The sequence below is a fragment of the Orcinus orca genome, chromosome 3, assembly GCF_937001465.1.
Source record: "Orcinus orca chromosome 3, mOrcOrc1.1, whole genome shotgun sequence".
NCBI classification, from domain to species: domain Eukaryota; kingdom Metazoa; phylum Chordata; class Mammalia; order Artiodactyla; family Delphinidae; genus Orcinus; species Orcinus orca.
In genome coordinates, this window is record NC_064561.1 from 87,263,431 (window position 1) to 87,290,544 (window position 27,114).

Genomic DNA, 27,114 nt, shown 5'->3' on the forward strand with positions numbered 1-27,114 from the left:
CCCAAAGAAAGGCTCCCTTACTGGTCAGAAGCGACCTTTCCTGTCTCATCCAAGGAATCATTCTGGAAGCCTCCCCACCTCACCCCACAAGAGCCATCTGTCCTTGCCCTCCCCCATGGCAGCCCAGACTTCCACAGATGTCAGCCAGGAGCCCTGCAGGATCTCACCAGGGCTGTGAACTACATAAAGATAGTTCCCATTCATCTATAATTGGAGTAAGATGCAACACCTTTTCAAGGCGATGATTACGCAGATTCACGCAACCCAAAGTCCAGGCCCCATCAGCCACAGGAAGGACTCACTTTTACCTTCTTCCTTCAGAAAGTGCCCCCATAAGAATGATTTACGAAATGTCCTCCTGCAAGTCCAATTACGTACAAACCACATAAGGTGTGTTAAAGTACACATCCTAAGGTCCGACTTGTTTTACACTGGGTTCACAAAAAGGCCTTCAGCTCCACTCAGTGTAGCAGAGGAGAACAACTGCTGAATGAGCAGTTCAAGCGCTGCTGTGTCAGCCTCCTAATTCAATTTAGAGTCATTTTAGCAGCTAGGTTGATCTTTGAACTTTCGCTGGGATCCTCAGGAAACCTGGCAAAAAACTTTTGTATTTAAATGCAGTCCAGAAGTCACCTTGGGGAACAATGTCCTGATATAGCTCAAGTGCAAGGCATGCTCAGTCTATTTTAAAAGATTGTATCACAGCCTCTCTCCATCTTGTCCTACCCTCCCCCCCCACTCCCCAAAAACCACTCTTCTTTAGGATCCAAAATTCCAGATATTCTAGGACCTCTCCATAAGAAAGTGTCCATGTCCTTCTCAGAAGTTCTACAGAAGTGTGTTTCACTGTTTGTAAGCATTTATTTCTTTGTTTTGTGGTTAACTGTAAATTTATCTAAATCTCCTTAACCGCCTAAGAAACCAGCTGACTGTGTTAGTAAAATAAGGTATTAGTTCAGTGTCTGCCTCTAATCAGCTCTTTCCAACTTCTTATTTCACTCCTCTGAACTACAACTGTATAATATATGACACGAGGATGTCGGTTAAAATGGTGTATATATTTTGTATGTGTTCTATGAAATCATCAAAAAAACTACCCAAGGGTTTCTATGTTTATTTTTTCCACAACACTCTCTGTATACTAGCCTAAAAATAGTATCTATTCAATAAATATTCACTGAATAAGAGAAAAAAGATATTGTGTGGATAAGGATGCGCCTCAGTCACCTGTACAACTTGAAGCTACACTGCCCCCCTCCCACCAAAGAATGGTGACAAAGGGCAGCTGATTCTCTGGGGTTTCCCTGGTTGTCTACGGCAACAGACAGATACTAGGTCAGTCACTTCGTCTTGATTTTGCTCTGTTTTCAAAAGGAGATTACTTTTTAGCCCTAGTAAATATGCTCCAGTACATCATAATGATTTGTTGTCTGGTGTAAGTGCAACCTGTTCACTTCTGTATGTTTAAGAAACACTCCACCACCTCTTAGTGTGGCTTGGAATACGCTCTGAAGTCACAACAACAATCTCTTACAGACCACCTGATACAAAATAGCAACTAAGTTAGCAGCACTTCTCATTTAATACCAAACTGCTTTTAAATACTATGTTGAACTTCTACCCATGTCCAACAGTGGCTCTCCCACCTTCTGTATCAAGACGGGAGAGTTACAGTGCTGGCTAAGATTCTGTTTTTTGTTTGTTTGGTTTTTTTTCATTCAGTCAGTCATTATCGAATATTTACATGTGTCACATGTAAAGGGCTCTGCTCACATGGAGCTTACTGGCATAATTTTGGTAATTTTGACCAGAGACTTAAAGAGTTCAACCTTCCAAGTGATCTTGGCTCTAAGAAAGGTTTATTAACACCACCTCTCAACTGAACTTTATACAGAACAGCAGAAACATCTCCTCTTAAATTATACCTCAATAAAGCTGTTGGGAAAATGCCTGGGCTTTGGACCTTTTGCTTACAGTGGCCCAGATGTCTGCTAAGAACAGGGGAGGGCAGCAAGTGTTCAGATTTACACAGAAGAGAAGCCAGCAGAATTGGGAAGAGAAGGTACAGTTCATTCAGGAGGTACCACATACTCTGCTCCCATTCAAGAATGTTGTAAGTTCTCTGTAGTGAAAAAGACTAAGCATCTCTGTCAATTTGTTATAGACTTAATGGCTTCTAGGTCATAAGAATACCATGCTGCAGAAATGGTCATTCCATCAATATTTTTATTTCTACCCTGCTGACAAGAGGTTGAATTTGTATAAACAACATTTAAGGTCAGGGGGAAAAAAAAGAGTTGTTTACTTGGTATAAAAAGTGGCTTTCTGGGCTTCCCTGGTGGCGCAGTGGTTGAGAGTCCGCCTGCCCATGCAGGGGATGCGGGTTTGTGCCCTGGTCCGGGAGGATCCCGCATGCTGCGGAGCGGCTGGGCCCGTGAGCCATGACCGCTGGGCCTGCGCTTCTGGAGCCTGTGCTCCGCGACGGGAGGGGCCACAGCGGTGAGAGGCCCACGTACCGCAAAAAAAAAAAAAAAAAGTGTTTTTCTTCTATTTGACTTTGAGGCTTTCTTCGCCTTTTCTTCTGTTATTTATGTCTACACCCTTGAGAGTCTTTAAAGGCTTTCATGATCTATGTATAAAGTTGGCTTTCAATCCCTCTCCTCACAGAAGGATCTGTGTTCTTGGTCTCACCTGGTTAGGGCTGCAGGCTTTGCATCCTTCTTCTCCTCAGACATTCTCTTGTATTTAACCTTCCAAAAGAGGGGTGGGGCTAAATGGGTGTCTCGCCAGAGCCCCTGCCTGGCCCAGGTGATCTCACTCTTCTTCCTTAAGAAAGTTTTATTTACCAAAAGTGGAGAAAGGGCCCTGCAAATGACAGTGGAGGTTCCTTACACACCTTCTCAGGAGGCCAAGCCCTGAGCCTCAAGTGGCCTCCTGCGTATGCACTGCTGGTACTGGGATGAGGTGGAGGAGATTGGGAGGCAGGGACAGAACTGCTGTGAATCAAGGAAGAAGGCTGAGGATAAGTGTGGAGACGGAGGATGGGGAAAGCTGCCTCCCAGGGCCCTGCCTGGGAGTCTGAAGCTTGTTCTGGGTAAACCCTCTCCTCATTCTTCCCTATGGCATTTTCAGTGTATCCTCCAGGCTCACTAATGCTCTGGGTGTGAGTGGTTAATTCTGAGGGAATGGGAAGAAGTGCTGACATCTGAAGTGAGCGCACACAGGGAGACAACAATACATCTGGGAGACACTTGTTTCCTAGACTATCAGTGTTTGCTTTTATTTCCTAGACTATCAGTGTTTGCTTTTATTTCTCTCCTAAGAAATCTTCCTTGCTAAAAACTTTTAGCAGATGATGAAACACACACACACACACACACACACACACACACACACACACACACTCAAAATCAGGTCCGAAAATACTATCTGAAGAATTTATGTCTTTGGGTCTTTCTTTTGTAATACTTAGCTATGATGCCTTGCATTTATATATGTTTTATTCAGACTTCTCAGTTAGTTCCCTTGGGTCACTATACTCATTTTACAGATATGTAATTAAAGAAAGGGAGGTTATAAAATTTGCTCAAGGTCACAAAACTAAGTAATAATGTTTTTGAGACTACAGTAAATGCAAACCAGGCCTCCTGTTTCCTATATCCAGAACTTCTCCCTCTATTAAACTACTCACGTAAAATTCAAGTCCTTTATTTTGCAGAAGAATAATTCAAAGATTGCTATACTGGAAGATTCTCAGAACGTTTGAGCTGGTCATGATTCTGGGATGGAATGCTCAAATCACTCTGTTCAAATGCTTAGATCACAGCCTCAAATCAAAGCTATTCCATTCCTGATATTCAATGCTTTAAATAAACCATAAGTTTAATAGCGCCTATTTATTCAGCCACATGAAACTACAGGTCTTTTTGTCTTGTTTTGTTTTTGTGGTACGCGGGCCTCTCCCTGTTGTGGCCTCTCCCGTTGCGGAGCACAGGCTCCGGACGCACAGGCTCAGCAGCCATGGCTCACAGGGCCCAGCCGCTCCGCGGCATGTGGGATCCTCCCGGACCGGGGCACGAACCCGTGTCCCCTGCATCGGCAGGCGGACTCTCAACCACTGCGCCACCAGGGAAGCTCTTTTTTTTCTTTTTTAAAGTAAAAGTTTGCTCAGGACCCTGACTAAACCTCCTTGGCTGCCAGGAGCAGAGAAGAGAACACCAGACTCAATGTGGGAGAACTGGGCCTAATTACCACAAACTCAGTAAGCACTGCCTCATTTACATTAGGACTTTATTTTTCTATTCATTCTTCTATCACTTTTCTTCTAAAACTCGGCAAGCCATTTAAGCTCTCTGAGCTTCTGTTTGCACATCTGTAAAATGGGGATAATGCCACTTATTTCACAAGGTAGCAACGATAAAAATATGAGTCAAGAATGTGATGAAGCACTGAAAATTATGAAGTCCCCCTCATCCCTGTTGCAAATACTTTCATGAATAAGGCCAGATTATTTTAGGTTGTGGAGCATCTATTTGGAAGCCCTAGATGCTGGCCCTACAGAAGTTCCAGATAGGTGTGGCAATTTAATGTGTGTGGTCCAGCGATGGAAAGTGAAAATAAAAGGGCCGAACCTCACTGTGCCCAGGTTAATGGGGTCAACACGGGATAACCTGAGAGGGGCTACAGAAGGGATTCGCCAGGAAGAAAAGGGGCAGGGCTGAGACTGGACCCAGAAGGCCGTGCCACACCTGACCTATGCATCCCTGGCTTATCTTCAGTAAAGGAGCGGGAGGAAAACGTGATCAATGATCATAGTCACAGAAACTCAGGCTTGGAATTGACCTTAGAGGTCATTTACTCGAATCCTCTACCTGGCTGTGAAGCACTCTCCTAGACACGTCACAGGCAGCAAGCATTCATCCAGAATCTCCTTGATTACTTCTATTAACAGAGACTCACTCCTTTAACAGGGTCCCACTTCCTCTCTAATCATTAGAAAGTTCCTCCTTATAATGAACTGAAATTCAAGTTTAAGGGCAGTACCATTCAAACTACTTCCACTCTAACCACTACCTTTACTGCTTACTGCAAGGAAATAATTTTATGAGGAGATAAACAAAGATTTTTTTAACTGAATTTTCTCTTTCAACAGCCTACTGGAGACCCCCTCGTATTGGCTAGTAATTGCAGTAGAATGCAATGTGAGACAGTTATGCAACTTTCCAGGGCTGGCCACACATCTGCTATTGATTATCATGAAGTATTCAGAAGCAAGCAGCTTTGCTTGAGGCGGCAGCAGTGACAACCTCTTTCTCTTCCGTGTGTTCACTCTAAGGGGGTAGAAAAGGATGCCAAGACAGGTTGGGTAGTGTCCCTACTCGATCACATCTGAGCAGTTAAGATCTTTATCGGGGTTTCTGACCAAATTTTGAAATCCATAAGAAAACGGAAGTAGTGCTCATATGTGGAATTTGGACCATAGCCTCCTGGTCTGAGATCTGTTTGAAAGTCTAATCCATTCCAAGTTGTCATATTTGGATTTTAACATTGAGTTTCTGACATGGGTAGATTCTCTATTAAGTTAATATTCGTGCCAACTCGTCACTGTTTAAGAGACAGAAAACGCTGGGAGGTGAAGCTACAGGGCTAGACAGGCTTGCCAGGTGAAAGCAGCCAAGGCTGAAACTCAGCAGACAAACTCCGCAGGTGATGAAAATGTGAACCAAAGCAGAACTTATCCAAACAGGGTTTCAGGAGGAAAAGGGAGGTTGTTTTGCAGGTAGCACTGAAAGGCATGGATCAGAAGTTTTTCCTTTTGAATAGGTCAGATTACAAAACTTAAGTTATTCAGCTTCTCCTTAAAGAGCTATAGAAATATGTAACAGTTATGATTCACAAAATTGTAAACATCACCAAAATGAATGTATTTTCTGGGAAAGTGGTGACGTGAACAGTATACCTGCCTACCTACCTAAAAAAGGTCTTATTAAGTCCATTCGTTTCCTCGTAGAAATAGAAGAAAGCTACAAATCACTAACTTTTTAAATTTGAAAACTATTTCAATAGAATTTTTACTACTGAATTCAGCAAAGCCCCATCGCATGCCATTCAACTTTCTCAAATTCAATTATGTACCATCAACCCAAAACAGACAGAGAGAGAAAAATAATAACCTAAATGGTGCATCAGCCACCATGAAATGATTTTATGCTGAAGAGTAAGCATGAGATGGAGCTGGGGCTTTGCTGGTCCCTCTCTGACCCTTGTCTCTGCATTGCCTCTCACACTGGGGGCATCTCATACACTGATGGTGAATGTCGTGGTTAAGGCTATGCATGTTTTTTTTTATGTCAAAGTACCTCTAAAGACAAGGCAACTATCCAATCTAGTCCAAAAGAAACAGGAACTTGTTCCAATGCTGGAGGAAACACTTACAATAAGTCCTATACTTACTGGAAGATGGTATGTTATTCTCCAATCTGGTAACTTCCTAAAAGGTTTTCAGAAACAATATTGACCCTATACAATTTTTACATTACACCTGACTCTTCTGTACTCTTAACCAAATCGGTACCTTAGATTCTCGTATGTTAGAATGATGTGGTCAGAGCTGGTGAAAGAGACTCACAATTTGAGCCCTGAGGTCCTCAAATTGTGTGCCATGGTGCCTGAGAGCACTACAGCAAACTCGAGGGGGTGTTGCAGGATATTTTAAATTTTTGAGGAAGACATAGCATTATTCAATATCTCTCAGACACTGCGTGAACTAGTAGTTCAAGCTAGTTCGCAGTGTAACATTAGACTGTTATATTTCTTTGGATGAGAGCATTACTTTGCAAAGCTGGGTTGTAGGCAGTTGCTGTACTAAAAAGCAAATATTATGTGAAACAGGAAATTAGGATAGTGGAATACAATCTGATTTCAAGGTTTTAAGAAGTTGTGAGGTGGCCAGTGATCAATTTATTGCCTCACAGCTCCAATTCACCCTCTGCAAAAATAAAGATGGAACTTTACATATTTTTTCTCTTGCCAGCTGGTTCTACCCTAAGCTTTGTCAGTGGAGTGCCATGGAGAGACATTACAGGAAGAGGAACTTTTGTTTCCTGGTTCTGGTGTGCTCTTGCTGCAAGCTGCCGCAAGCATACATGGCTTCTCCAGCCCCCAGTTCCTGCAATGCAGGTACCTTCTTCAGCAACTGGCCGCTGCTGTACATGGTGGTCAGCACCAACCAGCCTCCAGCAGCTTCTGCTGGCGTCCCCCTTAGGTGGTTTTGTAGGAGAGCCCCTCCGGTGGGAAACCTCCCCATGAACAGATTTCCTCGGCATCCTAGAGGATGGATTTCCAGCAAGTTCTACCAGCACAGCGCTACTGTGACTTCTCTGCCATCCAAGGTGCCAAGGCTAGCCATCCTCTCCCCAACAAGGTCCACAGTAGAAGAGAGAGCAAGTTTGGGTTTGGTGCCTTGTTTCAAACCCAGGGGTCTTAAGAGGCTGCTCCTTATATTTGTTATTCCTCTGTTCTTCAGAATTCTCTTTACTTCCTAACAGCCAACCCTCATCAAAATGAATATTTCTTTAAAAACTTTTTTTCTTTCTTACTACTGTTTTCAATTGTGGTGAGATGCACATCACATAAAATGCACCATCTTAGACGTTTTTAAGTGTACAGCTCAGTAGTATTAAGCACACATACATTGTTGTGCAAGCCTCACCACCATCCACCTCCAGAACTCTTTTCATCTTGCAAAACTGAAACTCTATACTCATTAACACTAACTCTCCATTCTTCCCTCCCCTCAGCCCCTGGCAACCACCATCCTACACTCTCTCTTTGAATTTGACTACTCTGGGTACTTCATGTACGTGCAATTACTCAGTATTTGTCTTTTTTGTGACTGGTTTATTTCACTTAGTTAACGACCTCAAGGTTCATCCATGTTGGAGCATATATCAGAATTTCCTTCCTTTTTAAAGCTGAATGATGTTCCACTGTGTGTATATACCACATTTTGTTTCTTCCCTTCCTCCATCAATGGACATTTGGGTTGCCTCTACGTTTTGGCTATCATGAATAATGCTGCTATAAACATAGGTATACAAATACATGTTCAAGTCCCTGTTTTCAACTCTTTTGGGTATATACCCAGAAGTGGAATTGCTAGGTCAAATGGTAATTCTACTTTTAAGTTTTTAGGAGCCGCCATACTGTTTGCTAGCGAATATTTCTTTATATTAAACTTTCCTGTTCAAATTATCATGTGCTTTATCTCCTGATTGGATCCTGACTGAAACATGCAAGGCCCAACAGATGCACCCATTCCATTAGTAAGTAACTGGTGAAGAATGAAATAAAAACATTATTTTTTAACCTTTCAATTTATGTGTATTATTTTTTCACATGGCTACAAAGTTAATAGTACATAACTACTTATTAAGTTATTGGGACCTAAGCACTTCATAAGTGAAACTGCTAGGTACTTCTTGTATCCTAGAAATAATATGAAAAAATTACTGAGACACTAAGGGTTCCATGAGTAAAGATGTTGGGAACCTTTGCTCCGGCCTATATGTTTCCAGCTGCCCTTAGGACAAGTCTGCTTGGAAGGTTCCTTAGGCTCACCTTGGAGGGACACTCACCTAGGGAGTATCCTTATACTTGAAGGCACAGATAGATCCCTCCCCCACCCCCAGCATCTTGGTTTTCTTCATAATATTAAATTCGTTCTTACTCGGGCAATGATGGCTGGAAACTTATGATTATCATTGACTCAGGCTGCTTTGTGTCCCCTTATTTCTAATCTAAGTCCCACAGTCAAAATGTTTCCCAAATAGGCCTTTTTCCCCTCCGTTCCCACAGCTGTTAGTCTAACTATCATCGCTAGCTGGTATTATCTAACAGATTCAAGCTGATTTCCCTTAAATGAGACCATGGGTTGAAAATTCAAATGCCCACTGAGGCTAGAAATACAATGATTCGTACCTGCCACAGTCACTGCACACACGAAAGCAGCTGAGCTAAGCAGGCTATGGGCCAGGTGCCCAGGATGCCAGCTGGAACAACAACCTCTCTCTCCCAAAGAAAGCGCTGGCAATGCAAGTGAGTGTAAATGACGCTACTAGTGGCAAAATCATGACTGCTCCCCACTCCATACACAAGTACACATGAATGATTTGAAAAGCAAGTAATCATTCAGAAACTTTGACAATTGTTTCCATTAACTGGAAATTACTGGAAACAAACCTTATGACACATCTTGTGCAGCCACACTGTTAGAACAGGCTGCAGTCTATTTTTTCTGCTGTTACGCTCTTTTTTTTTTTTTTTTTTTAACCCCAAAGCCTAGTTCAGGTCTCAACTCCTCCATAAAGCCTACTGAAGCCCACAGTGAACTTAACTTCCACTGTGAACTTCTAACACACTTAAAGCTGATACTCTGGATGTTAGCTGTCTTCTGAGGCAGATTTGTAAGCTATTTGGAACATAAGATTATATCTTGTGGGGTTTTTTTTCTCCTTTCTAGAGAGTAGAACACACTGGATACTGTGAAGGCACTATATAACTAATAAAACAATCATTCAATCATTTCATAATATTGAATTATGACAACATGTAAGAATAAGCCTAATTTCTCCTTACCCCAAAAGTATGTTACAAGGAACTGTGTACATAAATATCTGTTATCTTCAAAGACAGAAAACAAGAAAATTTGCATTGCATCTGGAGAACTGAGGCTGGTAATCTACAACAATCCAAAACTCTATCGGATAAAAAGCCAAGAAGAAAATAATTCTGACAGCTGCAAACCTTCTGTTTTACAACATGCACAGAATGGAGGCATTTCCTCTTAACATCCTCATAAACAGAGTGCTGAGCAAATGCAAACAGCCCCAGTAGAAGACCCTGGAGTCTAGGCTTCAACTAATGGATTGTGCTTATCTTTATAGAGGCAACCTCGCCAGCCCTCTAGCAAACCCACCACAGTTGTCCTAGGAGCCATGAATAAGATGGATTGAACAAAATTTCATTTCAGTTGATGGAATTTCCAGGGCCAGCAAGGTACCAGCAGAAGCTGCCCACTTTAAAAGAGCAGCAGCCTCACCTTCCTCAGAGTGGGAATGCTGTTTCCTTTAAATTAAGAACTAACATCCGGCACTGGGCCACCTGAATAATATATACTAATAAATCCCAGAGGAGAATTCCAGACACCTCTTTTGCTCAAGGCATGACCTCCTCTGAGGTGATAAACCTTCTATTAAGCAAGTCTCTTAGGAGCAAGTTTTCCCTCAGAGGCTGTTTGCACTTACAACATGCTCTGTTTTCTGAGGCCAATTTGGGATCCACTGTTGCACAACATGTAATTAATTTTGCCATCTGTTTTCTTAACGGATGGAATTAACCTGTGAATGTAGAAAGGCAGCACTTTGGTTGTCCCAAACATCCTGTTATCTGGACCAGAGGAAGGAAAAAGTATCCCACTTGGCCATAGCCCCAAATTCTGAACCAGCAACCCAGTTTAGTACCAAACAACTTATGTGTTTCAATTAAGCTATGTCTTAATATCATCAGCAATAAGTATAATTTATCAAACACCTACTATGTGCTAGGTATTATGCCCCACACATTACAGAACGTATCTCCACTCTTACGATATCTCAGCAAGGTGGTATTTTCTAGCTCTTGCAGTGCTTCTGTACACATCACCACTGATCCTCATGATAATCCTGTAAGGAAGGAATCTTGGGTATTACTGGCTCCATCTGCTTCTGAAGACGATACAGATCCTCAGAGAAATAAGTGACTGGCCCAAGGTCACTTAGCTAGGACTGAATGTGAACTGAGACTGGAATGCGGGTCCCTCTGACCTCATTCCATGCTACTTTCCTATACCTTAGGATGTGTCTGAATAAGCAGAGCACAGATCATTTTAATTCAAGGCAAATGCGCCATATGCTCCAAAAGAAGAGGAATATAGTGCAGTAAGAGAGGTCAGACAGCAAAGCCAACCCAGAGGCTCTGAGCCTGGCTGACTCGGAGGAAGAGGGAGCCAGACATGAATAGAAAAGGGCAAGTCCAGAGGAGGAACAGATGTGGCAGGGGGAATGTGGTTCCACTCACACATCTGAGTCTGAGTCAGAGCAGGACAACCAGTGTGGGGATGTGTTCTTCTACCAGACCAATTTCCCAGACAGCCAGGGCCCTTCAGGGAGTCCTGCTGTTTCTACAGGCCTCACAGCCTTTGATGAAAATATTTCTACAACACATTGCATAGGATATCTCCTCTTCACTAAACAAAGGCTGTGGAACATACTTTATTTTTTTCCTACAAAATAGACTACTGTTGTTAATTACACTATTCTCTAATATATATATGGACCTACATTTTTCACTAAGCCTTGCCTAATAAATATATCCTTTTTTTTTTTTTTGCGGGCCTCTCACTGTTGTGGCCTCTCCCATTGCGGAGCACAGGCTCCGGACGCGCAGGCTCAGCGGCCATGGCTCACGGGCCCAGCCGCTCTGCGGCATGTGGGATCTTCCCGGACCGGGGCACGAACCCGTGTCCCCTGCATCGGCAGGCGGACTCTCAACCACTGCGCCATCAGGGAAGCCCAAATGTGTCCTTTTTCATTGTCTTTACACCCGGTCAACAATTCCTACCCAATCTCAAGAGACAAGAAGAAGCATGTGATCAACATTTCACATTCTTTTTAACTGCTCTATAAAGCCTGTCCTAATACATAGATCTACAGACAGATCTAACTCTCTTAATACAGGAGAGTAATGTTTCACAGGTGAGAGGAGGGACATTGGGTTCTAAAATCAGTAAAATGAAATTGCAAATGGTTAAAATTATCTTGAAAATTTCTTAAATGGCCTGCAAAGCATAGTACCATCTACACAGTTTTGTATCTACACAGTACTTATCAATTCCTCTCTTAGGCTATGTTTCTCTACAGTTGCCAGTCAGACGTTAAGTTCTTCCTCCATAATGATGATAAAATCATCACCACCAACTTGCCTGTTCTCCTGAACAACGTGTTTCCCATTCTGTTGGTGGTCAGAACCCTTAAAACTCATATGTTCCATTGGTTTCATCCATAGGTGACCCTGACTTGTTCAACATAAGCAATGCAGAGGGCTTCTGCTTGGTCATGAGTGGCTGAATGGGAATGGTCAGGATTTCCTGACACCTGTCTTCTTCTTCAGAGTCAGATGTCACTTCTTATTGACAGTATCTAACAACCGCTCTACATCTTCTAATTGGAGGTCCAAGGGACTTAGGGAGAACCAAAGGTTGATGGAAGAAGTCAGGGGTTCATCATCTGTTCTAGACAAAGCTGAAGACGTCACTGTTCAGATGTCATCTTCATTTATGTAGTTCTTCATTCTACAAATATTTATTGAGCATCCACCGTGTACAGGTATAAGGCAAATGGTGTAGATAAAACAACCATGGTACCTGCTCTCACAAAGCCCGCAGTACAGTGGGGGAGGGTGAAGAACACTAATTAAAATACAGTATGATAAGTGCAATAGCACAAAAGTAGGGGGTGTTATGAAGACTCAAAGGACAAGTACCTAAATCGGACCTGGGGGAGGGAGTCATCAAGGAAGGCTTCCTGAAAAAAGTGATGCCTAAGCTAAAACTTGAGAGTCAAGGAATTAGCCAAGGAAGAGGAGATGGGAGAGAAAAGAAGGAAGAATGGTTTCAGGTAGAGTTAACAGCATGTTTAACAGTCCACAGGTGAAAGAATAACTGAAAGGAAGATTAAAGAAAAAGCCAATGGATATGAAAATCAACTGGCCACTGGGGATCTTTGAGAAAGACGATAGAGTAACAGAACTAGAGATAAAAGCCAAATTGCAAGGGGATGCAGAATAAACTGGTATTAAGGTAGTAGAAAAAGGACTGGTGGACTATTCACTTATGGAATCTCACTGAGAAGAGTAAGTTGGAAGAGTACTCTGAGGAGAAAGCAGTGTCAAGAGAACACAACTTTAGCACAGCTTGAATTGAGTGACTTTGCTGAAGGAATATTTAAATTCACAAAGCTCTCCCACTGGCCAATACCAGACACAGGGAATCTGGTGCCGTCAATCTCTTACAAAAACACATTTGCAATAATTTGCATGGACTCTCACACAAGTTTAAATTATATTAAAAAAAAAAATGAAGTCGAACCCCCTTCTCCAAGCTCAGTGGCTGGTGCTAGCCCAGCAGGTCTTACCTGAAACAGGGCAACACAAGGTGTTATCTCTAAGGCACCTGGGAGGCTCCCAAGCCCCAAATTACCCTCTTAGCACTACAGGAAATACTCTCATTAGAGAGGCGGTACTTTGGGCTAAACTTTGCCCTATTTTCTGTTCTACCATCAGGTTCTTTTAAAAATACAAGCGTATCTTGGAGAGGCCTGTGAATGACTAACATCTAAGAGTAAATGAACTCACTGGTTTCTTTGTTCCTTCACTGGGCATCCCAGGTGGTAGCAGGAATGCAGAAATTAAGAGTGTGGGGAGCAGGGGAAGGGCTGGGGGAGGGGAGGGCTGGGAAAAGAGTAAATGCAAGTTTATCCCATCCCCAACTCCACTCTGCTCACTAATCTCCTGCCTGCCTCACCCCAAGAAAAGGCAAAGAGGAGTAAACAAACCCGGCGGACAACTTGCCAGGCAGGTGGGTGAGTTTCAAATGCTTGGGGTTCCTTATCTTTAGTGATGTAAATTTTTCTACTGATGTAAAATACTCAGAATTGTTTTGACGAGATTTCCATCTCTGCTTCTCTAAATTGATTCTGCCTCCAAAGGCCACTGAACCAAAGAAATGATTTTCATTGAGGACATGATTTCTTTTCAAGTATTTGCAATTTGTGGGTAAAAATTATGGCGGCCCACTTACCCCAGTGATAGCCAGTTTTCTAACCTAAGGTAAAAAGCTAAAATCTACTATAAAAACAAAAATACAAAGAGCTCACTTCGATAAAATCTGGCATCTCTGACGCTGAGCAAACATATCAATGATAGCTGAAGTTAGCAGGCTTATAGCCCAAGAATCACAAACTGATAGCCTTAGGACTGAATCCAGCTCAGAGTTTTCTTGGGCCACATAAGTTTTATTTTTCATCTGAACTTCAATGCCTTTAGATGAGAACTGTTCTCTGCAAGTTTGCCACAGGTCTCAACACTTGCAACTGTTCATATAAAGCACTACTTATGCACTGATATTTCTTGCCTGGTTCTTGTAGACATTTGAGTTTGGGACCACCGTTATAACAGACTGATGTTAACAACAAACAACCTCTCCTACTAAGGTAGGGCTAACGTTTCAGAGTGGAGCATGTGTGGGTTGTTGAGTAATAGGATCGCTAAAAAACAATAAACCGGGCTTCCCTGGTGGCGCAGTGGTTGAGAGTCCACCTGCCGATGCGGGGGACGCGGGTTCGTGCCCCGGTCTGGGAGGATCCCACATGCCGCGGAGCGGCTGGACCCGTGGGCCATGGCCGCTGAGCCTGCGCGTCTGGAGCCTGTGCTCCGCAAAAAAAACCAAAAAAACAAAAACAAAAAACAATAAACCACAACAGTGTGCAGCACCACTTGCAATCAGACTCTTAACAAAACAGGAGACTGAAAACACCAGTGGGACTCACTTGTCCCAGGATAAGCCACGTGACCATGGCTTTGAAACCACTTTTGAACAGAAGCATCTGCCACGAGTCACCGACTGATCTCACTGCTCCCACAAGATCCCTGACATCTGGATGGCCCAGAACAGAAGGCTGGCAGCCAAACTCCAAGCCTGTCTTGGCAAAGGAAACAATCCCTCTATTCAGTGAGCTGTGGCTATACCACAGCATCTGTAGGATCCAACTAACAGCACTCAATTTGGAGCAATTCACACCCGGTGCTCAGACAGTCAAGCCACTTGATGGCTATTTGAGACATTTATGGCATGTAATACAGAAACTGGGCCATCACCTGTCTGTCCGTTAAGTGCTGGCAAAGAGGATTTAGGTCCTCACACCGAAACTCATCTCAGTTCCAAATTACACTTCCTATCGCACTATGCATAGAATCCAAGAATCAGAAAGCTAGTGCTTAAAGAAGCCTTTGAGGTCCTGTCAATCTCCTCGTTCCTCAGACTTGTTCACAGATGAGAAATTAGGTCCAGTAAGCTGATATGACCAGTCCAAAGGCTCATCACACAAGCGTCTTAAGGGGGACTAGAACATAGATCTCTGAGACCTCCACAGTGGAGGTTGTCCTCTCTGTGACCAGCCCCTCAGGGCAGCCTCCGTGTCCTTCTGCAGCCTGGCCCAGTGTTCCTGGACTTGATTTCTGTGACCCACATGGGCATCCAGGTTCGAGGTCGTCACTGGGATTTGGGTCAAAGCCCACTGATAATAAAGGGGTTCCTCTGCTTTGGTTGGCCTTCTGTGCATGTATTCCCTTGGGGATGCGGCAGGGAATACCGGCTGGCTGGGGACAAGGTTTGGGAGTTTGGAATCCTATACCCTAGCCATGGATTTCATCTACAAAGATAAACGGGCACCTCTTCTATCCCAATTTACTCATCACAAAAGCAGTGTTTTCTTTATATCACCGTGCCTTTCACTCCCTCAAGAGCTCTCTGAATGTTGCTCCAGCCCCATCCCCTGTCCTAGACAGCCATCCTCCTGGAGGTCTCATCTAGCATCAACTACCTGAAACTCCTTATGACTAATTGCCCTGTTTTGTTTATTTGTGTGCAGCTTCAAGGTCTTTACATTATCCAGAGTTCAGTAATATCCATTAAAATAGATAAAATAATCAAATATGGCAATTAAGCGCATATATAGAAAGTGTAAGGTATTCTTTACAGGGACATATGGACTTCTTACACAGATTTTAAAAAAAATTTTATATTGGACTCCAGTGTTCTATGGGGGTGTATAATTACCATAGGTTGAACAGCCTGCCTGTAATTAATCTTCTCTAGTTCTTATTCTCATCGCTCAATGCTTACCAGACCAGGTCTGTGTTTGAGAATTTCCCTCTCTGATCTGCAGTACTGTTGTGGTTCATGGACTCTGTATCCTTGTTCTCCCTGATAGCATCTGTGTCATTTGTCACTGAGCGGGGAGAGGGATTGGTAATCCAATATGCCGGGCTCCATTTGCTGTATTAGACCATAGCCAGACACCAAATAAGAAGCAACAGGGAAAGAAAAAAAACACGGTGAAAGGAAGCCTGTGTAGGAGACACCGTGGCCGACTTCCCATCACTTCCTTCCGCCCGCCTGCCTGCTCCTTGTGGAGCAGCATGCTGTTTGAGGGAGAAACTGACCCCAGCCTCCAGCTCTCAGGTTCAGCCCTGAGCATTTCCGCACAGTCATAGTAATCCCGTCCCCCTCGCCCTAGAGTGACTGGTTTAGGCAACCCAAGCCTAAGCCAATCAACACAGCACATTCTTTACTCAACAAACTGGCTTAAGATTGGGCACGTGGCCCAATCTGGGTCAGTGAGACATCAGAAATGTGCTGGGGGCTTCTGGAAAAGGTCACTCACTCCTCTGATAGAATTACCAAAAGCCAGTTCTCTCTCCTCTGGACACTGTATTGTGGGTGTGAAGTTAGAATTGCTGCAGACATTTAACCAGCATGAAAGAAGCCAGCTGAGGAAGAAAGTTAACCACAGAAGGCAGACTGGAAAAAAAGTGGGTCCTTGACATCACTGCACTGCTAAATCAAATCTCATTCTACTTATGCAACTCATGAAAAATCCACTTTTGTATAAGCCAGTCTAAACTAGGGTTCCTTTCTTGCACAAGAAGAGCCGTAACTGATACAACATCGTGGGCCGCAGATGAGGAGCGTGCTTGAGGACTTCTAACCTTGCTGCCAGCCTTACCGTGTGCCCGGTCCCTAAAGGACAGTGGGTAATGGAGGCTGAGGATGCACAGCTGACCAAACCGTTCTTTCCCCTTTCCTCAAGCTTGCTGCCTAACAAAGGCCAGAGTGCAGCCTGGATGCCCCGCCTCCTGCAGGGCTAAGTCCTGTCTACCTGATGGCAGTGGTAGCTGAGAGCAGAAACCTGGGGGGTGGGGGGCGGCGGGGAGGAGATGCTGAGATACCTTAGTGGCACACAGAGGGAGGGGAGCATGAGAGGTAGGACCTGGGTCCCTGGGCATCCTCCTCCACTCCCAGCATGGCCCTGCCCCACCATCCCTGATGGGACATCTTGATGGGCCTTGTGTGAGGACATCCCTGCCCCGGTGGGGTGGCTGCCTTCCTCACAGGGGCTGAAAGAGCGAGACTTGGAAGGCAGTCAGGACAAGGAACTGGGAAGGTGTGTGTATAAAACCTCCAGATCCCAATCTAGAGTCAGGTCAGGCCTACTTTGGAATTTCTCCCAGGAGCTAAGGGTATGGTGAGAAGCTCAGGGACACATTCCTTGAAGGCTAAGAAGTTGTTAAATAGCAGAGAAGGGGCAGATCAACAATGGAAAACACTGGCCTAATAAGGTCAGGCCAGATTTTTGCCTTCGGATGTGCTCAAAGTCCCTTTGGGGCTGCTTGTTACAAACACACACAGCACACAGCTAAAACGCTTAGCTTTCCACTGCAGTCTTACAGCTGAAACACTAAATTCCAACAGAAGGACTTTCTGGAAACTGGAGAAATCAGCTAAGTTTTTAATTAGGTTGTCTTTCGAGGCACCTTTGACGCAGCGCTCTCATTGTCTGTCACCCACGTGCAGCAAATACTTGTTCATAAGCCAGAAATGTAGAAATGGTTCTTGTCAAGTTTTCTTAAGGCCCACTTACTGCTCCTAGCAACCTCCACAAAAACACCTGCATTTCTGCATTTGCTTTGTTGTCCTGAGTTTTGATAATGGAATCTCCTCCAGCAAGCACTCCTTCTCAGGTTCTCACCAAAGCCAGCTCCACCAGGAGCATTATTCTCCTCAAGACCAGGAATCAAAGGACCACAGGGGTCCGTGCCCTCTGGCTCCAGGGGGAGACAAAGACTTTAACCACCGAAAGGATTCCAAAGAATGCAACGCTAATGGCAGTGGGGTTTCAGAGCTCATTTAAAGACAATGTACACAAATGAACACATGAAATTACCTTGTTTGGCAAAAAACACACAAACAAACAAAAAAACCCAGAGAGAGAGGGAGAGAAAGTGAGAGAGAAAGTACTATGCAAACAAATATAAATGCAAAATAAGATGATGATATAAATCTCACATTACCTATAGTGGGAGCTTTGCTTTAGGGGGAAAGGAAAGAAAAGAAAGGGCAAGAGATAGGGATGAATTAGTTCTCTCCACAAGATGGGACAACCTTATGCAAAGACCTCATGTTGCTTTGTGCACAAGATACAGGCCACCGTGAGGTGATTAAAGGACATGAGGTGATGTGGACCACAGCACAAAGCCATTCTCTTCTAGACTTAGCACTAGTCTGACCTTCATCAGAAAGTGAGATTAGAGGGTTTGGCCTGTGTCCAGAGGACATCTGTCATGAGATCTAAAGGAGATAGACAGAAAAAAAAAAAAAAAAAAGCTTGAATTGGCTCACAGTAAAGCAAGAATGTTGGGCAAAATTTGTCCAAGTCAAACTGTATTTTATGGTAACCATTTGCTCTCTCCTCAGCTGGTAATTCTGTTTCAAGTTCATTTTAAGTAACATGTAATACGTCATCTTATTAAATTTTATGGAGATGTGTGATACTGAAAACATTTGGGACTATAGGAATTGGATAGGACTCTAGGAATTGGATGTTAACTATACCCAATGTTAACTATACCCAATTAACTTAGAAATGAACGTAGGGAGGCTTTACAAGATTGTAGATTCTTGTGTGTAACCACCGGGAAAATCCAAGGATTTATCTCTATACTCAAACAAAGGAAGGCATTCTGGGCAGAGGACTCCTCTGAGTTCAGAGGTCTGATCCTTTCTTGTGTTTGCTGTGGGGCCTCTATAGGTAGGTAGTTCACGCTGGGGGAACAACCAAACAGCTGCTGGAGGAGCCCCCAGCACTTGGCTTCCTCTTAAACCACTGCACGTGGAAGTCTGGGCCTGTGTGTGGTTGTGCACCCCACCTGGGCAGGCAGTGGGCCGTTAGGAGGCAGGTTCCCATCCCGGCTCTGGCACTATCATGCTGAATAACCATGGACGCCTGATTTGATTTCTCTGTCCTAAATTTCATCTGTAAAATGAGAATATTAGACTAAATCAAACAGCTTCTCATCTCATGCCTAGTGAAAGTCAAATTCATCATAGTTGTCCACAACGTGCCACCTTATCGGGCCCCTCACCACCTCTCTGGTTCATTCCCTGTCCTCTTTCTTATCAGTACTAGGGCTGTTTCTGGAATACCGTGTCCACTCCCACCTCAGGACCTTTGCATCTGCTTTCCTTCTGCCTGTAATGTTCTTCCCCAGGCTATTCACAGGTGTGGCTTCCTCACATATTTCAGGTGAGTCTAATATCACATTCTCTGTGAGGACACACAATTACAAATCCTACACACACACACACACCCACACACACACACACCCATACCCATCTTTATCCTCCTATTCAGCTTAGAAAAATTTTTTTTCCTCCCTAGCACTTAATAGTATCCCACCTACTATATATTTTACTTATTTATTTTATTGTCTATATCCCCTAGTAGAATGTCTACTCTCCAAGGGCAGGGATTTCTCTCTGTTTTGTTCACTGGTGTATCCCTGGTACCTGGAAGAGTCCCTGATACAGAAAAGGAACTCATTAAGTTTTGCTGAATGGATGCATGCACGGGTGGGTGGAAGGGAGGGCAGGAAGAGTACAGCTCTCTACCGTGACTTCCAGCTCTGAGGTCTGTGGGCTGCGGTGTCCATGGCCGAAGGAAGGGCTGTCCTCTGCCACCACTGTACAGGTTGGACTCCATAACCACATGAAACAACAAGCCAACACAGAGACATGCGTGGTGGGCTTTCACTCTGCTGCAGACCCTCTCAAGTGCTGCTTCCGGCACGTTCCATGCTCTGAGCTGCTGAAGGGCCACATACACCCTACAGTCTCAGCAAGACCACGGCCTCCAAACGTTGTCTACAGGAGATTCTTTATACTGGTGCTCAGCTCCATTTTCTAGAGTCAAAATTAATACTTTTGGGGGGAGCACAGTTACATCCAACTCCTTTCTCAAACTCTGCATCTAAAATCCCCAGGGGAAAGAGAAGTAAGCTTCTCTATTGCCAAGATGACCACGCTATTAATTTAACCTGCAATGAGAAGAGGTGGTGATGCTCCCCGTGCAGTTCAGCCAGTTCCACTAGATGGCAACATGGTCTGGGTGTGCTGGTATCCACCGCTGACATTTACCAGCCACACAGAAGAGAGAAGCTCCCACACACCCCTCCTGCTCTCTGATACACTTATCTCCTTGCCTCCTCTTCACTTTTAGCCTGGCTGTTTTCAACCAATAATTTACGTTTGCTCCTAAATGGTTCGTGCTTACTCATGAATGCATTTAATATAATTGCTTCAGTCTTGGAAGTTTTATGTCCGCTTCTTTCTGCCAAAGTACATTACTTACCCTAACCCCCGCTGTAGAACTCTACCCAAAATTCACTTCTCCCACAAAACCTGCCCAAGCAAACCTGGCTCTGATTCCAACTGTATATATGCCATGATATACAGTCACAGACACATAACCAGTTTTATATATTGGATAGAATGTGCCTATATACATATATAAAGAAAGCTGACCGACAATCACACACACAGCTCTGGGCATCTGGTAGGCAAATGTACATTTCATATAAATGATGTGCAGGTGACCACATTCCACATAACAGAAGTAGTCACGGCTCTACGAAATAGCATTGGCTGCGAGAGGTTCAATTGGCATGGACATATATATACTACCAAAAGCAAAATCGATAGCTGGTGGGAAGCAGCCACATGGCATGGGGAGATCAGCTCGGTGCTTTGTGACCATCTAGAGGGGTGGGATAGGGAGGGTGGGAGGGAGGCAGACGCAAGAGGGAAGAGATATGGGAACATATGTGTATGTATGACTGATTCTCTTTGTTGTAAAGCAGAAACTAACACACCATTGTAAAGCAATTATACTCCAATAAAGATGTAAAAAAAAAAAATCATGGGCCAAGAAACTAGATATATTAACACTCATCTATGTCTTCCAATTTCTAGTTCCTTCCTAGTATTCAATTTAAGGTCCAGAAAGTCTTTTGAGCAGAAAAATTTTAGATAAACCTCAACAAATATTATGTATAGACTTGAACAAGAGTGTGTAAATACCAATATAACTTAAGGGCTATTTTAAAAGGCTCTCTTTATTTCAATCCTTGAAAACGTTTCCAATTTATCTTAAAATTAAGTTTACTTACAGAAGCATTAAGTAAGGCTGAAAACAAGCCTAAGGTCTATTTTTAAAGTACAAAAGGCCTCATGTGTGGGGTTAAATCCCTTATTGGCTGTTAGAGGAAATGGTAGCAGCGATATTCTGACAAACCCCTACATAATGCGAAAACAGAAATAAACACCCTTGTGTTTGCAGTTCTCAAGGTGTTACTGCCACTACCAGACCGCTGGGATCCAGAGATGTCTGAGAGTTAGTAAACACATATAAATTGTCAAAAGGAGAAACTTTATGTGAAAAAGTTCTCGATGGGTTCAGAGCCCCATTTCTGAAACATTTCAATCCTTCATTTGTGTACAAATGAAACTGTCTACATGCAAACTTCAGATGCCATTTTTTCCACCCACAGTACTCAAACGTCCCTCAGCTTAATACCGGTTCTCCACACCCAGAGTCATAGCAAAAAAAGACAAAACAAAACAGTGAACACAACCACTTTAAGGCCGTGACCAAAGATTATTTCCCTGTAGACAGCAACACCACGGTATTTAGTCATCTGAACATTCTGCCAGATTCTGACAAAGATGTTACATCGAAGTTAGTCTGAGGGTACGGTTAACTCACGTAGTTTCAGCATATTCCCCCGTATCAATCAGAAGGAGAGCTTCACAGAGTCTTGGTAGAGTCACACAGACCAGAGGAACATACACAGCCACACTGTTGATGTGTATTCTCTGGCATCCGTATCGCTTTCAGGGAAAGTCAGTCCTCCCTGAGAATAATTCAACAGAATTTATACCGTCCTTTTGAAAAATCAACCATAAGTTTATCAAACCAATGCACAGAAGACAGTGGTCAACAACAGTCACTTCAAAAGTTGTTTTGCTTGTTATTCTGGGACGTGGGTTTCGTCACCTGTAGTGGAATACATTATGCAGCCTTTAGTTGTGACTCCAGAGAGGTCTCCGCATCCACAGTGGGACGGACTGGTTGCTGCCTGCACTTGCTACCCGTAAACTACGACTACACAGAGACACAGGGATTACCTGTGATAGGTGAACGGGGGATAGTTTCAAAATCAAGCAGAAACAGGAAGTCTAACGTTTCAACATGTTAGGAAAGAGGAGCAGATACTTTAAAAAAAAAAAGAAGTAGCCCTAGTCATAGACGCCTAGAAAAAAGAAAATTAAAAAAAAACCTCATTCCTACCTGGCCAGTATAAACATGAATGTCTATTAATAGTAAGTATTGCTTAAAGGTGTTCTGGTTCTCAGGAAAACTAGAGAAGAGAGTTTGGACAACATTGCTACGGGCTCTAGGTGTGTGGGCTTAAGTAGTTGTGGCTCGTGGGCTCTAGAGCGCAGGCTCAGTAGTTGTGGCACACGGGCTTAGTTGCTCCGCGACATGTGAGATCTTCCCAGACCAGGGCTGGAACCTGTGTCCCCTGCATTGGCAGGCGGATTCTTAACCACTGTGCCACCAGGGAAGCCCAAGTTTGTTGATTTTACTTTTATCTTCTGCAGCAGTAACACTCTGCCTTGAGCCTACTAGGTACTCAGCAAAAAAGATCCCAAGTGGAATGCAATGGACAAATGCTCTGGAGTCTGCTAGGTCAGGTTCAAATACCTGCTGCGCCACTTCCTGGTTTTGTAGACTTGCAAGTTACTTCACTTCTCTGAACAATTTTGTTCTCTGTCAAATGAGAATAACATCATCTACCTCGTAGAATTGCTATCAAGGTGTAAAGAGAACAATGTGAAGCAAATAACATATTGCCCGATTCACAGCAAATGCTCAAATAGCAATAAGCATTATTGTTGACCTGAAATAAAATGAAATGCCTATAGGGAATTCCCTGGCGGTCTAGTGGTTAGGACTGAGCACTTTCACTGTCGTGGCCCCTGGTCAGGGAACTAAGATCCCGCAAGCTGCCCAGCAAAAAAATAAACAAATAAATAAAAATCAAATGCCTACCACTAAATCAGGGAGGAGGCTGAAAGAAATACCAAATCAACACCAACTGACAAACATATTACGCTTTTCTCATTTCCTTCAGCCAGCATTATCATGTGACTAACTCACAGAGGTTTGAAGTTTATACCTTAGAAACCTCCCTTTTGTGTTCCTTTGTGTTACCTCCCCAAATTCTGACTGGCCCCTTGATGCTATGACAACTTCATCAGGGACTAACGGTCAAAGAAGACTCCAAGAGAAAACTCCACCTGGAAGCGAAGGACTCCAAATCAGAAAGACCTCTCAAACCCCGGTACACTGGCAATTCCAAGGGTAAGTTACAAAATGTAAAGAGCAGAAATGCTTCCTCTAAACAGAGGAAGCAGGGTTTCACATTTCCTTAAAATGTGGTCTTGGGGGTAGCTGCATGGCTAGGTGGCTACCAGGAGCCACTCTGTCCACTGCTGTGAATAGAGCAGCACAGTGAAGCTGCAGGAAGGGAAGGCAGGAGGGAGAGGTGCACAGCATCACAGAAAACAACTGCCAACATGGCAGCACAGCCCTCACACATGCTCCAGACACAGTCATGCAAGTCCTGCCTGGGAGAGGCAAGGGCAGAGAAGGCTGCAAGCATTAGAGTCTCATGTATCAGTTGGGCACCTCCGTACCCAGGAGAACCAATTCTTGATTTTGGAGAGAGCACTCCAACAACGGGAGAATAAAAAGCAACAAATCTAGGGAATCCCCTGGCAGTTCAGTGGTTAGGACTTGGCACTTTCACTGCTGGGGCCCGGGTTCGATCCCTGGCCGGGGAACTAAGATTCTGCAAGCCATGCGGTGCGGCCAAAGAAAAGCAACACATCTGGTTGGGCTACAGATCAGGCAGGAGGTCATGTCCTTAAGACATCCCTCCTTCCTCTCTTACTTGAGACCAGAATGCCGAGGTCTTACGTATTCAGAGCTATTCAAAGTTTGCCGTTTAAAGCGGTCCCAGCAGTTGTAATTTTAAATTCTGCTCATCCTCCATTTGGAAAGAAAGAAGAATCATAGACAGAGGTTAAAGATCAGGGAGATTGTGGAGCACCCAAAACTCACAGAATCTAACAAGGTATCTAACGTGCTTCAGTTGCCTTTGGAGATACAAACACAGCTCTCCTATGCTTCCCTAGGACTTGCAATTAGGACGTTCCTGACAGACCTAAGGATCAACAGTTGTGACAGCTGCCCAGTGCAGAAGCATCATCCGTGCCCTGAGACAGGGAGACGGGAGGCAACTGGAACTTCCATCCCTGGAAACCCTGCGTGATGGCCTAGTGGCCGAGGTCTCTGTCCGGATCCAGCCTCACAAAGGTGACTGGTGCTCAGGAGAACGCATGGCTCGCTCTCTTTCCGGTGAGCTCAGCTCTGCAGCTGAAGCAAGGTACCGCTCAGCACCCCAACACCCCCGGGAGTGCAACTGGCATTGCTGGTGATAGAGGCACTCCAGAGCCTGGCAGCGACACTAAATAAGCCGTCGTTAGGGAAGTCTGAGTGCGTCTTACGTGGTACTTCTTCTCCAGCTATCTGCAAGCAAGCACGTGACGGTGGCTTTTAGAAAACCAGATTCTGCTTCTGAGTGTGCATGCCCTCCCCATTATCTAGGCATCTCAGAGCAAGGCACTATCACTTCAATCCACTGTCTCCACACCCCGGTGGCAAGCGCAATTTCAAAGAGGTGAAGCAGCATATTCAACAGGGCCCTGCAAGTTGGGGCAGGGCTGAGAAGAGAAGCCATGAGATCTAAGCCATGAGACCCAGGGTGACCTCCAGAACACATGCTCTCTCTCTGGCCTAGTTTCACTGACTGCTTATTACACACCCCAGGAAAAACATTTCCTCTATGGCCACCCACATCCTCATGGCTGCATGAACATTTGCATTTCACTTATTTCAACAGATTCTATAGTCTCTGGGTCAGAACTGGAAATGTCTGCAAAACACCTTGATCTTTATGCTTTGGCATTCCCACGTGCTCTCCAGCCCCTAGTGCATGATCTAGTGACTGCCAAGAGCAGTGCTGTTTTCTTTCCTTTTGACCCTCCCCTTTCCCCATCAGTCCTATCTGGACCCTCCTTTCTGGCCTTCTCCCAGCCACTTCAACCCTCTCAATGGCCTCCCTAAAACCAGAGAACTGAGCAGGGTCTCCTCCTTGATTCAACTTGCTTCCTTTGCCCATCTGCTCTTCTTCAAGGAGGAAGGAGTCATTGGCAAGGGAGGAAGGCACTCTAAAGGGGAATTACTCCAGGGGACTCAGTGCCTGAGACTGGTAAGGTGCTCCAGAAGCGTTTTCTGGATGTTATCACAGAGGCAGCGGATGGTCAGACTCACCCTCTCTCCCCCAGCACAGAAGCACACAGTTCCTGCCTGGACCAGGGTCGGGAAATCCCGCTAGATGCCAAGCAGCGTGTATGATTTCCCTACGTTCGCTCAGCCCTCACCGAGACCCTGGGAGGTGGGCACCATGATCCCCGGGTTACAGGCGAGGAAACTAAGCTCCATAAATTTAACATACCCGCTCAGTGCAATGCCAAGATAGGGACATAAGGATCTCATTCCAAATCTGTTGGCTTTTTTCTCTTCATATCATATCACGAAATTGTCCTTGGTTCACCAGACAGAAAACACAAATAGGGGACTGTCTGGAAAATATAGAGAACAGCTGGCCACCCACCTTTCAAGATTGGGCAGAGCAGTGAGTTCAACAGTGGGAACGGGAGCTGCTGGGGGCCAGCCCTGGCTTCAGAGACAGGGCGGGGGTGGAGATTTCTCAAGTCCATCCTCACATTGACTGCAATTTGCAGCCTCCTCCTAGATGGGCTGCATAAAATGTAAGTGTGGGATGGCAGACTTTTCTATCACGTGTTTGTAGGTTTTAAGGATAAATTTTATAAAATGTTACTTAGAAGCAAGCAAACAGACAAATGAGTAAATAAATACATAAATAAATAACCGCCTGGCTGGTTAGCAGTGCAGTGGTGGCCAGAGCTAGACCTTAGGACTCTAGAAGGAGCATTTATGTCTGTCTTCCTATGATGCAGGCTCCAATCTCTCTTCACGCTCACACCACCAATGAAGACACTAAATCAGCCTTTACAGAGCACAGAAACACCGAGCGCCTGTTGCACTTGAATGTGGTTTATTTTCTGCTGAGCTGAATATAAACAGAGTCCTGACATTTTATAGCATTCTTCCATTGCAAACCTTCATGTGAAACTGAACACGATCCCTTGTAATAAAATACTAAACTAATTAAACTCTAAATTTATCAAGAAAAACTCTCCAATGGTAGAGTTAATTTCTCTATAAATTTCTAGAATTTCTAGTTAATATACAACGTATACTTCCCAAGCTGAACTCCTCATCCTCCTTCCATGGCCAAACTTGATCATTTCCCTCCCTCTTTTAACCTCTGTGGATCCCATCATCACCCTGTCAGCCAGTCATCACTGATTCCTCTCTTGGTTTGGATGGTCTCTCATTCACCAAGTTCTGCTGTCTTTCCATCTGTGCTTCCACCGTTCTCATTTGCATTCTGTTAAACCCTTTGCTTTCAAGGTGGCAGAAGGTTACTTTCTTGAAAAGACAACTTTCCAGAGAAGGCCATCAAAGCAGTTCTACTCTCCATTCTCCTTTAGAGGACAGAGAGCTTTCTCATGTTGTAGTTTTACCCATGTGGCTATATGGAAAGCTAAATTAAAACAACAACAACAACTTTCAGAAATGTTTCAGTTTAGAGAGCCATTAGAAATTACAGCATGTCTTGAGTAAAGTT

At 44.2% G+C, this 27,114-nt stretch overlaps 1 protein-coding gene across 2 annotated transcripts in view; it reads right to left on the minus strand.

Annotated features, from left to right (window-relative positions):
• TNFAIP8 (TNF alpha induced protein 8) overlaps positions 1-27,114 on the minus strand; it is a 122,536-nt gene that overhangs the window by 39,916 nt on the left and 55,506 nt on the right. Inside the window, exon 1 of one of the 2 annotated variants that reach the window (XM_012532192.3) lies at positions 21,975-22,431. The exons of the other annotated variant lie outside the window; for it this stretch is intronic. Within the exon in view, the coding sequence (XP_012387646.1) occupies positions 21,975-21,987 (13 nt within the window). The 5' untranslated portion in view covers positions 21,988-22,431. Of the gene's footprint in view, positions 1-21,974; positions 22,432-27,114 lie in introns of those variants that run through there. 2 annotated transcript variants of the gene reach the window in all.